The 14,799-nt window shown below is 40.4% G+C and overlaps 1 protein-coding gene across 2 annotated transcripts in view; it reads right to left on the bottom strand.

The window, feature by feature from the left end:
• Window positions 1-232: 232 nt before the first annotated feature.
• Window positions 233-14,799, bottom strand: part of MCM8 (minichromosome maintenance 8 homologous recombination repair factor) — a 36,789-nt gene continuing 22,222 nt past the window's right edge. For both annotated transcript variants that reach the window (XM_075563980.1, XM_075563981.1), the window contains exons 12-19: window positions 14,222-14,362; window positions 12,019-12,160; window positions 8,461-8,656; window positions 5,178-5,397; window positions 4,676-4,885; window positions 3,652-3,728; window positions 1,715-1,904; window positions 233-615 (exon numbers count right to left, since the gene is read on the bottom strand). In XM_075563980.1, the coding sequence (XP_075420095.1) occupies window positions 523-615; window positions 1,715-1,904; window positions 3,652-3,728; window positions 4,676-4,885; window positions 5,178-5,397; window positions 8,461-8,656; window positions 12,019-12,160; window positions 14,222-14,362 (1,269 nt within the window). In that variant the 3' untranslated portion in view covers window positions 233-522. The remainder of the gene's footprint in view (window positions 616-1,714; window positions 1,905-3,651; window positions 3,729-4,675; window positions 4,886-5,177; window positions 5,398-8,460; window positions 8,657-12,018; window positions 12,161-14,221; window positions 14,363-14,799) is intronic.

Below are 14,799 nucleotides of genomic sequence, written 5' to 3'. Positions count from 1 at the left end.
AGATGTTAAAATTTTCAGTAGCTCAGTTGTTAAGTTAAACATGTCAATATAAAATCTTCCCATGTTTTTATAATTGAAAGTTGGTTTCAATTTATTTCTGAAAGATATTCATTCTTTTTTTATTCATTCATATTTTATGTTGTAACACTATACATTAAAATGTAACTTTGGAAAGTTTACTCAAATGGACATTTGATATGTAAAACTATCAATTATGTACAAAAAAGGGCCATTCAAAAACATAATTATAAATAATTTATATCATTTAGATAAAATGCAAATAATTTATTTTTAGCATTTTAGAAAAGTTTTACAAAATTAACATGACTTCATCACTTATCTTACTATAGCTAACTATATCTTACTATAGCTTCACCATATCTAACACCCCCTCACCCCCACCCCCTGCCAATGGCTTTATGTTTGGGGTGTTGTTTTCAAAGAACTATTTTTTTTTTGGCCTACTGTTGAAATGGCTTAATGGGCTAATAAACCCAAGCGGTCCCGACTTGGTGATATATTTTACATCGTTTGAAGCTGGTAAACCTTTGGGCCTTTCTTCAAGAGGTAACCCTGATCATTCAGTGATCCAACAAAGTTTTCAAAATCAACAACCTGGAAGAAAACATCAAAGTTAGCCCACAAGTAATATGCCAGAATACGATTTTAAACGTTAATCTCTCAGATGTAACAAAACATTACATTTCTTTTAGAGAAAATTGCCTATATTTGAGCTTTGGAGTCTACCCTGAAAAGCAAACCCTCTAGTATAAACCCCATCACCATCCAGTCAATTCTGACTCCTAGCCACCATATAGAGCGGAGTAGAACTGCCCCACCAGGTTTCTAAGGCTACAAAGAGTCCCAGAAACAGACTGCCACATCTTTCCCCCAAGTTCTTCCTCCCCAAACTCCAAATTCACTGTCATTGAATCAATTCGGACTCATAGTGACCCGACAGGGCACAGAACTGCCCCTGTGGCTTCCCAAGATTGTAACTCTTTATGGGAGTAACAGCAGAGAGGCTGGTAGTTTTGAACTTCAGACCTTGAGATCAGCAGCCCAACACATAACCTACTATGTCACCAGTCACCAGTCACTGCCATGGTGTCAATGCTGACTCACTGCGACCCCTGTGGGTTCAGAGGCTGTAACGCTGTACAGGAGCAGAAAGCCCAGTCTTTTTCCCTCGGAGCTGCTGGTGGTTTCAAACTGCCGAGCATGTGGATCGCTACCCAACGCGTAACCACTGCACCACCAGGGCTCCTACGTGGATTCAAATCACAGACTTTCTGTTTAGCAGAGGAGAGCTTTAGCCACTGAGCTAGTTTCTTAAATTAAGCGGGCAATGTGGGCAAAGGTGTTAAAATGACTTGCCTACAAGGGATTAGAAGAAACTACGGGAGACTGAATTCTGCTACAGTGCTTCCCCTTAACTGAATGCTGAACAACTTTTTAGAACTAAGGTAGATGAGTTTTAAACTAATAATTGGTTTTAAAAGATCCTTAGCCGCTGATTTCATAGCTTTAACTAATGAGTATTATACAACACCCCATAGAAAATAAGACTGAAAAAAAGAAGACTGTTCTATTTTAAACATACTGATATTGAAAGGGTATTAATTCTGCAAAGATCAACTATGTATTAAGGAACTCCTGAAATTACTAGAAAAAATATTTATTAGTATATTTATTAATATTTAATTTATCGTACCTGAATGTTTAGCTCTTTGGCAATCTGTCGAAGTTGATGAAATTGAAATAAATTATTATAAGTTCTTTCAGCAATGTTGTTGAGAGCAGAAATAAATCTTTTTGCTGAAGACCGGTTGCTCATTCCAGAGCCATGCTGTGAGCGCTCAAAATCTAAGTTCCCAAATTCATCAGAATAAGTTCCCAGCATGCTTGGTGGAAAGGGGGGGAGGGAGAAACAAGTTACCCAGGTGATACACCTAGAGTAGTCTGTGTTCAGATTATAAGAAGAAAAACCTGGAAGTAGCCATGAAGGCTCATTAGCACAGACTTCAACATGTATTTACTGAGTGGCCACTGAGAAATTCACTGTGGCCTCAACTGTGGGAGAGACCCTGGAGGACAGTGAGTAAACATGCAGCTGAGAACTAAACAAGGTTGGTAGCTCCCACCCACCAGCCACTTGACCAGAGAGAAATGTACAGCCTAGAAGCAACTATTGGGAACAGAGAAGTCTCCATGGACAGGCTGGTAACAGCCTGGGGATGAAGAGACAGCTGGGTTAAGATTCTCTCCATGAGGGCAATTCAGAATGGAAAGCACTCAGGACTAGAGCTAGTAATTGTCCTGTTGTAGAGGGTAATTGTGGATGCTCCTGATCAGAGATTTGATGGAGTTTCTGAAGCCTTCAAGTTTGGCTTATGAGTGAGTGCAAAAGGGTGTCTGTTCACATAGTAGCATCGTTACTAACATCAAACACTATTGATCATGGCGAGTGCAGACAAATGTGTCAGGCCACAGTACTATCACTGTAGGATGTTTCAGCACAGTCCTTTGTGGTGTGTCATCTACAAGGGGTGACTGAGAACCACAGCGTAACTGAGTGGTAGCTCCGGGTTGAATCAAAAGCCTGGGTGCTTGTTAGGACTTCAAGCCAGATGGCCGAGCAGGTAGATAAAGTGACCGCTCTTCAAGCTAGGGGCACCACTTCTACTGAGAGTCAAACAGGAACTGACCCCAAGCAAGCCTCAGACTCCAGGAGTCAAAAACAAACAAAATCACTCAAAATCCATCTCTTAGCTATGGGGGGGGGAAAAATCAACGGGATAAGATAACAAAAACATTTCATCTTTAAATCAGTACATTTTTGGCCTTGGAAAATCTTGGAAATCTGCTAGCAGATACCGTGACCTTCTAAATTGTGATGCATCCACATTGTGGTGTAGTAAAGAAAAGGAGCTGCTGTAGGTGCTGAGAGGGACAGACAGACAGCCCAGTGTACTGAAGTAAAAAGGGGAAGGTATAGAATACTGTGGACCAAACCCACTGCCTGTCCACAAAGGAGGCAAAAGGACATATATTACATATTTGTTTGCAATGTTATTTCTAGCAGCCAATGCTTAATCCACTGTTAAATAAACTACAGCACATCTACATAATAGAATACTATGCAACTATAAAAAAATAATCTGTTTGAATAGGGAAAGATCTCTGGACAGATTGCCCAATTTAAAAAAGGTATCAACCCAAACTCAAACATATTTCCATCAAGTCAGTTTTGACTCAGCAACCCCTACAGGGCAGGGTCGAGTGTCTCTGTGTGTCTCGGGAGACTGTAACTCTTCATGGGCGTAGGAAGCACCATCTCGCTCCTATAAAAAGGCACAGAGCAGTGCACACAGTAAGTGATCTACAAGGCACAGAAAGGAGGGTGGAGTGTGGGTAAGAAGGAAGGGAGAGTGGTCCAAAGAGGTTGGGAGTAAGTGTGTATGTATTAACCAGACCCCCCCAAAAGTAAAAAGGGTAAAGATTATTTACATAAATGTTTCGTAATCATTGGGGGAAAAGTGATCCAATGGACTAATTAAATTGATTTTCCTTCCCTAATTAAATACATAATTAAAGAAGGGAATATAATTCTTACTTCATTCAAAGTAGTATTTTAAAATTGAATCTTACCTATATTTCATAATTTCAACTATATCCTCAGCATCTTCTTTGGTTGCTTGCTCTCTCAATTCCAACCTTGCTCGTGCCTTTGAAGGAAAGCAGCATCTTTAGTTATGGCGGGTAACAAAAGATAAATATATTTGTCATTGGTTGAACAGGAATGTATGTTTATAATTATTTCTCTTATATAATTTACACAAAAACTGACTACTCAGGTGGTGAAGTTTGTAATCAGAAGTTATTCAGAATGGTCTGAAACTTTAATATGAAAATGAACACGTATTAATATATGTATTAAAGTACAATTTTTGTCCACTAACATGTCTTTCTGTGAGTGTTGACTTCAGAAAGCTTGATTATGAAATATATTATCTTTTTTCTTGCCTTTTACTTTCAGTAACACATACAAACCAATCTTTTTAAATGACACATCAGAATTAAGAAGTGAAAGCTCCAAACTGGACCCAGTCAATTTTAACTAGCAAAGTTCCCTTTGCATTCCACCGTTGTGATACTACATTGCTGGTTAAAAAAAAAAAGGCATTATTCTTATGGACCCGTGCTGTATCAAATCAAATAGGCAAAGTATTTTATGAATTCATGGTCCTATACATCTGATTTGGAATCCAGAATCTTTAGCTTACCCAAGCACTCTTTAACACCGCAGGAGTCTCATAGGTGCCACATAAGTGCCTGACAAATGACGTCTTTTAGAAGGAAGATGGACCATGGTGGCACACTGGTTAAGCACTCGGCTGCTAGCAGAAAGGTCAGCCATTTGAAGCCACCAGCAGCTCCACAGGGGAAAGGGCCCAAGGACCTGCTTCTGTGGAGATTGGGAGACCCTATGAGGCAACCCAAACCCTACACTGTCACATGGAATCCCTATGAGCTAGAACCAACTCGATAGCATACAACGAAGACAGAGAAAGCACGTCTACTATGCAGAACGCTACTCAAAAAATACAACCCCTGCCCTGCCCTCTCCCCCTTTTTTAAGCTAAAAAAGTATATACACTTAAAATAAACAAACCTCTGTTAAACGAATTAAAGATTCCAGCTGCCTGGTTGTTATTGGTGAGCTATTTAACCGCTGGCTCTGTTTCCGAAGCTCCAGGTAAAAGTCCTGAAGAACTTGGGCAGCGTCTGTGGCTAGCCTGGGATAGACATACTGCCGGGCGTAGCCAATGTATTTTCTCAAGAGCTGGTGGGGAATGGGGTCGATTGCTTCTCCAGGCATCACCTACAGCATGATAAAAGGCCCAGATTACAAGGCTGCTTCAATAAGCAAATTTACCAAAGAAGGCATCTCTGCTAAAATGGCAGTTTATACAAACATGAAATTCAGAAAGAACTGCCAAATAAACCAGACATTACCATTTTAGCTTTCAGTCTTTAATTTACATGAACCCTAGTACCACAATATAAATGTTTTGGTCTTAAAAGTTTACATATTTTTTGTTCCACCACAAGCAACACACTGAACTCTTGACGTTCAAACAGAACTGGACTGAACAATTAAGAGGAAACATTACCTTCAGTCTTTCTGACAGCGGTTTATCAGAAACCACTTCAAGTACAGAAGTATTTGAATCTTGACTGGCCACGCGGGCGACCGTGGCACTGCTGACAGCTTTCTGCTTGCCAGCTCTTACTGCAATCACGTGCTCAGAGAGTAAGTGATCGTGGTCCTCATTTGGGGTGTCTAACAGGATAAAGACCAAGTCGAATCTGGACAACAGAGCGCTCCCCATTCTAAGAAGCATAAAAGAAACAAACAATGACTGGGATCAAACATACAACAGAAAAATTTATGTATTTGTTCACTACTCAGGTTTTCAGTAGAACTTTAAAGAAATCAAGTTTTAGGTTAAAAAACAAAATAGCTTTTGGATTTAATACACCTACCCATTCCAGAGAGACGCTGAGCCACACCACCTTCCAGGGGTGCACACACCTTTGGCAAAGGCAGGAGTGTAGGGCTCTTTCTCACAACAACACCATGGAATTCTGCGTCATGTTCTATTACCAGCACGTGACAATGACCCGGGATTAAGTAAGTGTTCAGTGGTCTATCAGAGATTGGTCACGTAGCATTCAAAATTTTATTTGTATCTTTTATCTCTAAAACAATGAAGCCTTCAAAATACCTGTGTCCCATTTCATAGAAAAATCTGTTACAAGTACAGCTGTATGTCTTCTAGTCGTTGTGATGAAACCATTACTCTACTCAGTCAGTACAGTAGTACCAGTAAACGCAGAGTCTAAGCCCTGAGATGCCTGCTCAGTAGGATTTTTCAGATCTTTCCTATAGCACTTTGTTATTTTCCAATAAAATACAACTCAACAGATTTGATTTTAGTAGTGGTGGTACAGAGACACCTAACATCTCCTAACACACTTATGATTTATGCTGTTATGACTGCAGTTTGGGTGAAAGTTCAGTGCCTATGCGTATTCAATCATGTATACACATTTTGCTTCATGACATTGGCTGCAATCATCTCAACAGCACTGTCCCCACTCTCTCCTGGGGCTGTCCATTTCCACTCATCTCTTTTTCCTGCTCCTCCTCTGTCTTCGGAGGTTTGTTTTTGGACAAGTGGTGCCCTTGTGATCACATATGGTTGACGTTATTGAGAATACGGTCCTCCCTGGTGTTTTTACTCACTGAAGAGGCTTCTCTGTTGTTTGGCTGGAGGAGTATCTCGTGGTGGGAGGGCTCAGTCCAGACCTGAAGGGAACCTAAGGGCTAGCAACTAGAAGAACACTGGGTGGTGGGAGGGCTGTGTACAGGCATTTACTCCGGGGAGCCAAGGTCGCTTACCCACAGCACTAGGACGGAGCACCTGCGGACTGAGGTTTACTGACAAAGTGGGTACTGAATCCACAGAGGGTTCATTTGCTCAAGCAGGGAAGAGGTTCAGGGGCCCACTCAGCTGAAAGAACAAAACCTAAATTTGTAACACTTGCCAAACTGGGGTAGAAAATAAAGGGCCACATGGTTGAGAGGCAACTAAGAACTGTGAGAAAGTTTTCCTGACAAAAAACTGTATCCTGGTGAACAAGCGGCCATCTAGCTCAGAAGCAAATAAGCCCACATGGAAGAAGCACACCGGCCAGTGCGATCACGAGGTGCCCAAGGGACCAGGTATAAGGCATCATGCAAAAAAAAAAAGATATAAGTGTGTTTATGTATGTGTATATATGTGTATATGTATGTGTATATATGTATATATATCATATTAAATGAAGGGGGAAGTGCAGAGTGGAGACCCAAGGCCCAAGTGTCGGCCAATGGAGATCCCCTCATAGAGGGGTTTAGGAGAGGAGATTGGTTAATTAGGATGTGAGGTAGTATCGATGAAGAACACAGCTTTCCCCCAGATCCTGGATGCTTCCTCCCCCCAACTACCATGATCCAAATTCTACCTTGCAGGGCTGGATAGGACAGAGGCTGTACACTGGTACATAAGAGGGTTGGAGGTACAGGGAATCCAGGGTGGATGATACCTTCAGGACCAAGGGTGTGAGGGACGATGCTGGGAGAGTGGAGGGTGAGTGGGTTGGAAAGGGGGAACTGATTACAAGGATCCACATGTGACCTCTTCCCTGGGAGAGGGACAGCAGAGAAGGGGGGAAGGGAGACTCTGGATAGGGCAAGATATGACAAAATAACGATGTATAAATTACCAAGGGCATATGAGGGAGGGGGGAATGGGGAGGGAGGGGGGAAAAAAAGAGGTCCTGATGCAAGGGGCTTAAGTGGAGAGCAAATGCCTTGAGAATGATTGGGGCAGGGAATGTATGGATGTGCTTTATACAATTGATGTATGTATATGTATGGATTGTGGTAAGAGTTGTATGAGTCCCTAATAAAATGTAAAAGAAGAAAAGAGAAAAAAATGATTAGGGCAAAGACTGTACAGATGTGCTTTATACAACTGATGTATGTATATGTATGAACTGTGAAAAGAATTGTATCAGCCCCAATAAATTGTTAAAATAAATAAAAGAAAAAAAGAAAGAAAACAAAACAAAACAAAAAAATTATGAAAAAAAAAAAAAACTGTATCCTAAACACTTCCGATCCTGACTTGTAAACTTGTAAACTGTTACTTTCCCTAATTTTATACAATCCTCAAAAAAATTAAATCAAGTTAACATCCATTTTTTGGAACTATAGCCAACCTCCAAAGCTGTAAGATTGAAAAAAAAAAAATCTGTTCTTTGCAGCTACCCACTATGGTGAATGTTGCTATGGCACTGTGACGACGAACTCATGCTGCAATGCCCGGTCTGTACATGTATCTGTGAATGCTTTGTGAAGATTTCTACTTTTAGGTAGCCTACTAATAGAAAGAGCCACAAAATGGAAAGCACTTAACTACTGTGCCACTAGGGCCCCTTAAAAGTTGTGATAAACATTCCAAACTGTCAATCGGAATCCTGGACAATCTATGTGAAAACTCACCGCCCATTCTTTTGCCAGCAGTGATTATTAATATTTAAAATGTTAGTTAATGTTAGTTAATATTCAACATGTTTATTTATAAATGATTTATAAATGTTTATTTATAAATGAATATTAATATTTAAAGTGTTAGTTAATATTTAGAATGTTTAAATATTAATATTTAAAATGTTAGTCTGATAGATATCAATGGTACCCTATTATTGTAATTTGTAGTGTTTAAGTATATTCACATTTTTATACATTTCATGGCTACTTGTAACTTTTATGAATTGCCAGTGTAGTCCCCAGTGACCTTCTATTAACTGATTTATAATAAAGAAGTAAATACAGAAGAGACTTACTTTAAATTCTCAGCAACTGTCTTGGCCTTATTGTAGTGCCCTCCGACTGGGTTCGCAGCGGCAATAATGGAAGTCCGTGCAGGAAGGCTGCAGACCACTCCAGCCTTAGCCAGACTAATGCTCTGCTGTTCCATGGCTTCCAACAAGGCTTGATGCTGGCTCCCCATTTTATCAAACTCATCGATCCCACAGATACCTACAATCACAGTTCAGCACAGAAACAAAAGCTCGCAGAATGAACACGGTTCCATAATAAGGAATTATTCTGATTTGTCTCCAGCAGTTGAAATGATAAAATGCCAAAGTCACACCAAATCAATTGCCACCGAGGGAATTTTAACTCAGAGTGACTTTATACAAATAAAACAGAGCCAATTCCAAACCAAAGCAACCGTCTAGGATCAGGAATAACTGCCCCTGTAGGTTTGAGAATGTAAACCTTTACAGGAGTAGAAAGTCATCTCTCTCAGTTGAGTGGCTGGTAGTTTTAAACTGCTGACTTTGTGTTTGTAGCAGCCCCACGTGTAACCCACTATGTAATCCCCAATACATAACCCACAAACTGCCCCAGTTTTCCAGGCTGAATCACTTACAAAAAAAGACTGCCACATATTTCTTCTGTAAATCAATTGGTGGATTGAAACTGCTAATCTGAATTACTGCTTGTAAGAAAATAGCTGGCCTTTTTGCTCAGAAATTTAAATTAAAAATAAGTTTTAATGAAAAATTGTATTTATTTTCATGAATAAGTGTATTTATTCATTTAGCATTTGTCAGCCAGTTGCCATTGAGCAAACCTATACATAGGGCAAAGTCGAACTTCTCCCTAGGGTTTCCAAGGCTGAAACACCCATGGAAGCAGACACATCGCTCTTCTTGGATTATATTGTGATGGTTATAAAAATGAATCAGATAGTGACCCTCAAGAGATGGAATAAGATAAACACACATTCAAGATATATATCAAACACTACAGGAGCTTTTTATGCCCATATAAGATTACAGTCCTGGAGACATCTAGGGTCACTGCGTGGCATCGACTCGATGGCGGTGAGTGAGTACAAGATGAGGCAAAGGAGACGAGATGAAATGTTGGCAGAGAAGTGGCTTTGGACTTTATCAGGACTTTGGCTTTCATTCTGAGCTAGTGGAGGGTTTTGAAGCAAAACTATGTAATTTAAATTTTAAATGAGATTCCCAGATGTGTTAACAACAGATGGGAGGGGAAATCATGGTCATAGGCATGCTATTTAGATCAGAATTATAGACCACAATCAAAGATGTGGAGAAGCGTCTAGATAGTGGATATATTTTGAAGATAGGGCCAAAGACTTATTGCAGACTGGGTATGATGTATGAAAAATGCCATGTTTTGTGACCTGAGCAAACTGAAAGAGGGAGCTGTCATTTACTGAGCTGAGGAAGACTACAAAAACCACAGGTTTGCGAAGACTATCAGAATTTTGGTTCCAAATATGTTGTTAGAAAAATTATTAGATATGTAAGTAGAAATACTATGTAGGCAGTGAGAGGAATGTGTCTGGAGTTCATGGAAAAAGTTCCATATTTCATGGAAACAACACATGCGCTCTACATTTTTGTTTGTTTTTGGCAAACTGCTGGGCCAGAGATGTGTTACTGGTTTTGGAGGGTTTTTCCACCCATGTCAGTAACAAGCCCACATATGCACACACATGTAGTGCACAGAAATGATGAAATTAAGTAAAACAGCAAAATATGGTACAAACTAGGGAGACAAATCTTGGAATTTGGACGACACAGGTAGGTAACATCAGGAAACTGAGTAAGACCACTGACAAAGCATAAGACCAAGAAAACTAAAGTCCAAGAACCATGCGCACTGAGGCACCAACCGGTTATAAGGCTAAAGAGATGAAGAACCAATAAATAGCAAGAAGGATAAAGTTATCTAGTGAGCGAAGTTAGCAGAGAAGGAGGCAGGAGTGGTGTTCCGGAAACCAGGGAGGGAAAGAGCGTGACACACTGTCATGTAGAGAAGTGGAGTCACTTGCAGATGGAAAATGAATGAATGACCTTTGTGTGACTAGATTTTGGGCATTGCCTAACACGGGCATATTTTTACAACAGGTGTAAAGCTTCAGAGAGAGAAACTCAGGGAGTGACCGTAGCCCAACTGCATATCCCTTTTGCTAAGCTCTCCAGTTGGATTTCTTATAAATCATCAATCAATCTTAAATGGGTAAAAATATAGCAGAAGTACTCATTATAAACTACTATGAAACTCCTACCAAGGTTGCAACTCTTAACTCTAGTTGAAAATCCTCTGAACTTAAACGGCAAAAATGTTTCAAATGTATCATTCACTTTCTTTTCAGTTCCAAGGTATCTAGAACTGTTCTAAGCAAAATACTCATCAGCTCACTGCCATGGAGTTGATTGACTAACAGTGACACTGTAGGGTGCAGCACTGCCCCTTTGGGTGTCCACATTTTTGCAGAAGCACAAAGCCTCAACTTTTCCTGTGGAGCAGCTGGTGGGTTCAAACTGTTAGCAACCCAACATGTAATACACAATATTCGCACAACATTGAAAAGGTATGTACTGGGCAATGGGAGCAGAGCAGCCAACAAGCTAAACAAAGCCCACCATACAGGGAGCTTAGCATAAACCCTTACAGCAGCGGTTCTCCACCTTCCTAATGCCCCGACCCTTTCATACGGTTCCTCAGGTGGTGGTGACCCCCAACCATAACATTATTTTCGTTGCTACTTCATAACTGTAATTTTGCTACTGTTATGAATCAGGTGACGCTGTGAAAGGGTCATTTGACCTCCAAAGGGGTCACAACCCACAGGTTGAGAACCGCTGATTGAAGCAAATGATCACATACATGTTGAGTGGTATGAAATGGAAAGAGTAAGGATTTATACCACTCTGACCCAATCAATTTGTGTATATAATGTTATCTGATACAGGGATATGTTAATAAGTGAAAGTTTGTCTTAATTTTTGCAGTATAAATGACAGTAGTCTCTTTCTAGTTATTTCTGATAAAAACAAAAAATGAACACTCACTGCCATTGAGTGGATTCTGACTCCCAGTGATCATACAGGACAGGGTAGAACTGCCCCTCTGGGTTTCCAAGACTGCAACTCCTTAGAGGAGTAGAAAGCTTCATCTTTCTCCCAAGGAGTGACTGGTGGTATCGAACTGCTGACCTTAAGGATATCAGCCCAATGTATAACCACTGACATTCACTGACAATTCACTGGTTAGGGCAGTGTTGTCCAAATGCTTCTGGAACCAAATGTTAAGAAGTGAATTGTTGATGTAGGTATGGATTGTGATAAGAGTTATATGAGCCCCAATAAAATGATTTATTAAAAAAAAAAAAAAGTTACTGAGCACCAAGGGCTCAAAAAGAGCAAATGTTTTGAGAATGATGATGGCAATAAATGCACAAATGTGCTTGAAAAAAACAAAAAGAAGTGAATTGAAAAGGAAAGAGCTTTAAACAGCACCAACAAAAGCTTCAGAATCACAGATTAGTATTCCTATTTCCTTTGGTCTCTCACCTTGATCACCAAGTACCAGGGCACCAGCCTCCAACGTAAAATCTCCAGAGGAACTATCTTTTGAAAGAGTGACCGTCAGTCCAGAGGTGGTGGTGGTGTTACCACAAACAAATATGCCACGTGGGGCAATATTGCATGCTGCCTGGGGGGAAAGTTCAAAAGAATCATCCAGTAGGAAAAGGAAATGACAGCTACTAGTCGATGTTCACAAATGCCAGCTACTGGTCAGGTATTATCCCAAGAGCTTTACTGTATCATCTTACTCCATGGAAACAAAGGTTTTACCTCATTCCTATTAACCACTGTGGGAAATGAGCCCACGGAGAGTTCAAGCAGAGAAGTGTGAGCACCTGTTTCATTTCAAAAGCTCCGATGCTTCTTAAACATCACGTAATAAAATGGCTCAACAATATAATCAGAAACACTGGGAGTAAACTAGGCTTCCATTTGCAATACACTAATGCAAGTTACACAGCCACCATCACCACCACCCCCTACAAAAGCCAGAAAAGAAAGCTGTCATAATTCAGATTCCCACATCCGCATTTTTGTGGCCAATTCTGGCTAAGTACCCAGTTTTCATTTGCATCGACTTTTATACTCTACCTGGGTACTCGCTATTTCAGGTACTCTCCGCTCACAAGGGCTTAGTTAGCGAAGTTTATATTAAAAGTAAAGGAGGCCCACTGATCAAGAATAACACACAGCTGAAATGCCAGATTCAGAACTGAAATGGAGACTGACAACACTCAACTACAGGAATATGGGATGAGTCTGGCATGGAGGAAAGGGGGTTTATAATTCATAAAGCCCAAGTCGTTCTCCATCCTGGCTCTACAGCAGCAGGAGTGCGGAGGGTCGTATGGCTACAGACACTAGGCCCTAACCTGCACTCCATATAATATACACATATATTTAGGAGTCCAGATTTTAAAAATCTGTATTTATAGATATTATCTAGAAATATGAATAGATTATGTACAATATATAAGAAAATATAGATATTTGAGTGCGGATGGTGAAAATTCAGCTCTCTTTATTTTGAAAATGTTTTTGTTTTATTGACATATAAGTCCTACAATATGCAATCCGATGGTTTAAACATATTTAAAGGAGTTGTGCCAGCATCACAATGAATGTTGACTCCTAATGCTTTTAATACTAGGGCAAGTCACAATATTTTCAAAGACCGTCGAAATTTTGATGGGCAGTCAAGGTTCCTAACTCCTGAAGAGTGATTCAGCAGACAGCAGGAAACAAGGGCCAGGGAGCCCTGGCTCTGGGTGGCGATTTCTCAACAACGGGTCTTGGGAGAATGTTTATTCTTAGCGCAGACATCAAGGCTGGTCACCCAGGAACTGTTACTTGGAAGAAACAGTACTATCTTCTGACAGGCAGCATTTTGGGGACATCATAAGATTAGGAGGGAGGCAGCCACAGCCACCAAGCTATGAACAGCAAAGGCAGCATTTTCTTGGGAATCAACAAGAACTCATAAATTGCCTTGCTTCAGACTCAGGCAGAAGGAGCCAAGACAGAGAAGGGCAGATGTCCATTAAGTCCTATTGGGGTCAGGTAAGCACTGGATTGCTAACCACAAAAATGGCAGCTTAAACCCCCAAGCTGCTCTGTGAGAGAAAGACGAGGCTGCGAGATTCCGTAAAGATGTGGTTTTGGAAATCCCATAGAGCATCACTAGGAGTTGAAATCTGCTTGTTGGCAGTCAGGTTTTTTTGCTGATGGTTTTTTGGTAAAGACCAACACCGTGTTTGTGTAGTCATGAGAGGGAGTGTGGGGAGACTCGGCTTTCACTGCCTCCAACGATCCTGTTAAGGACGAGGTCATGGTGTAAGGATAAAGGCTAGCAAAGGCATGCTGATGCCGAAATTTAAAAACAAAATGTGTGGGGGTTGGAAATGGAGAAAAGTAGAGTTAGGGAAATAATTCAGATTTCACAATAGTTGCTGTCTTGACATACCAGTATATGTATGGTGACAGGCAGACTAGCCCAATTTAAAATTAAGTTCAGATAGAAATTATACAATAGTACTTCTATAGAGTCCCAACTCACTTATACATACCACCGAACAAACTATATTCTGCTACACCCATACTACACACATGCTTGGAGACAATTCTCCAACGTGAATCAGTCCTGAGTTTTATAAGCAAAAGGGCAAATACGGAATGACTGGTTTCCTACTTGTAGCATCTGACTCTTTCCCAAGCCGGGATCTCCAACAACAAGCACGTGGGGGTCTCCTCGAACGGGAATTCTGTTCTTGTCATCTGCGTATTTCTGGCTTCCTCCAAAGAGTGCCAATGCCAGACCTGCTTTAACAAGCTGGGGTGTGAAAACAAAGCAGGAAAAACAAAAGTGAAAAATACAAATATGACTCAAAAGCGGGTATCTTCCTGTTTATAAAACTGATTTACTTGGGCTTTGATTTTCTCATTTTCAAAAATCATAACAATATAAGCTTCTATAATGTAAACAATTATTAGACAAAAAATCTGAAAGCAAATTAAAATCAAAGTGGCATTACTTAAGTTAGTGCATTGAGACTGATAGGAATCCGCTCCGCAAAATGAGAAATATTTGTTAGCTTGTCTAACACTTGCAGTGTTCTCAAGTTGCTCTAAAGCAGTGGTTCTCAACCTTCCTAATGCCGCGACCCTTTAATACAGTTCCTCATGTCGTGGTGACCCCCTCCCAACCATAAAATTATTTTCATTGCTACTTCACAACTGTAATTTTGCTACTGCTATGAATTGGGCAAC

Source organism: Tenrec ecaudatus, chromosome 12 (assembly GCF_050624435.1).
Source record: "Tenrec ecaudatus isolate mTenEca1 chromosome 12, mTenEca1.hap1, whole genome shotgun sequence".
Classification (NCBI taxonomy): Eukaryota; Metazoa; Chordata; class Mammalia; order Afrosoricida; family Tenrecidae; genus Tenrec; species Tenrec ecaudatus.
Note: the sequence above shows the minus strand (reverse complement) of the source record. Positions and strands in the feature narration are given on the sequence as shown.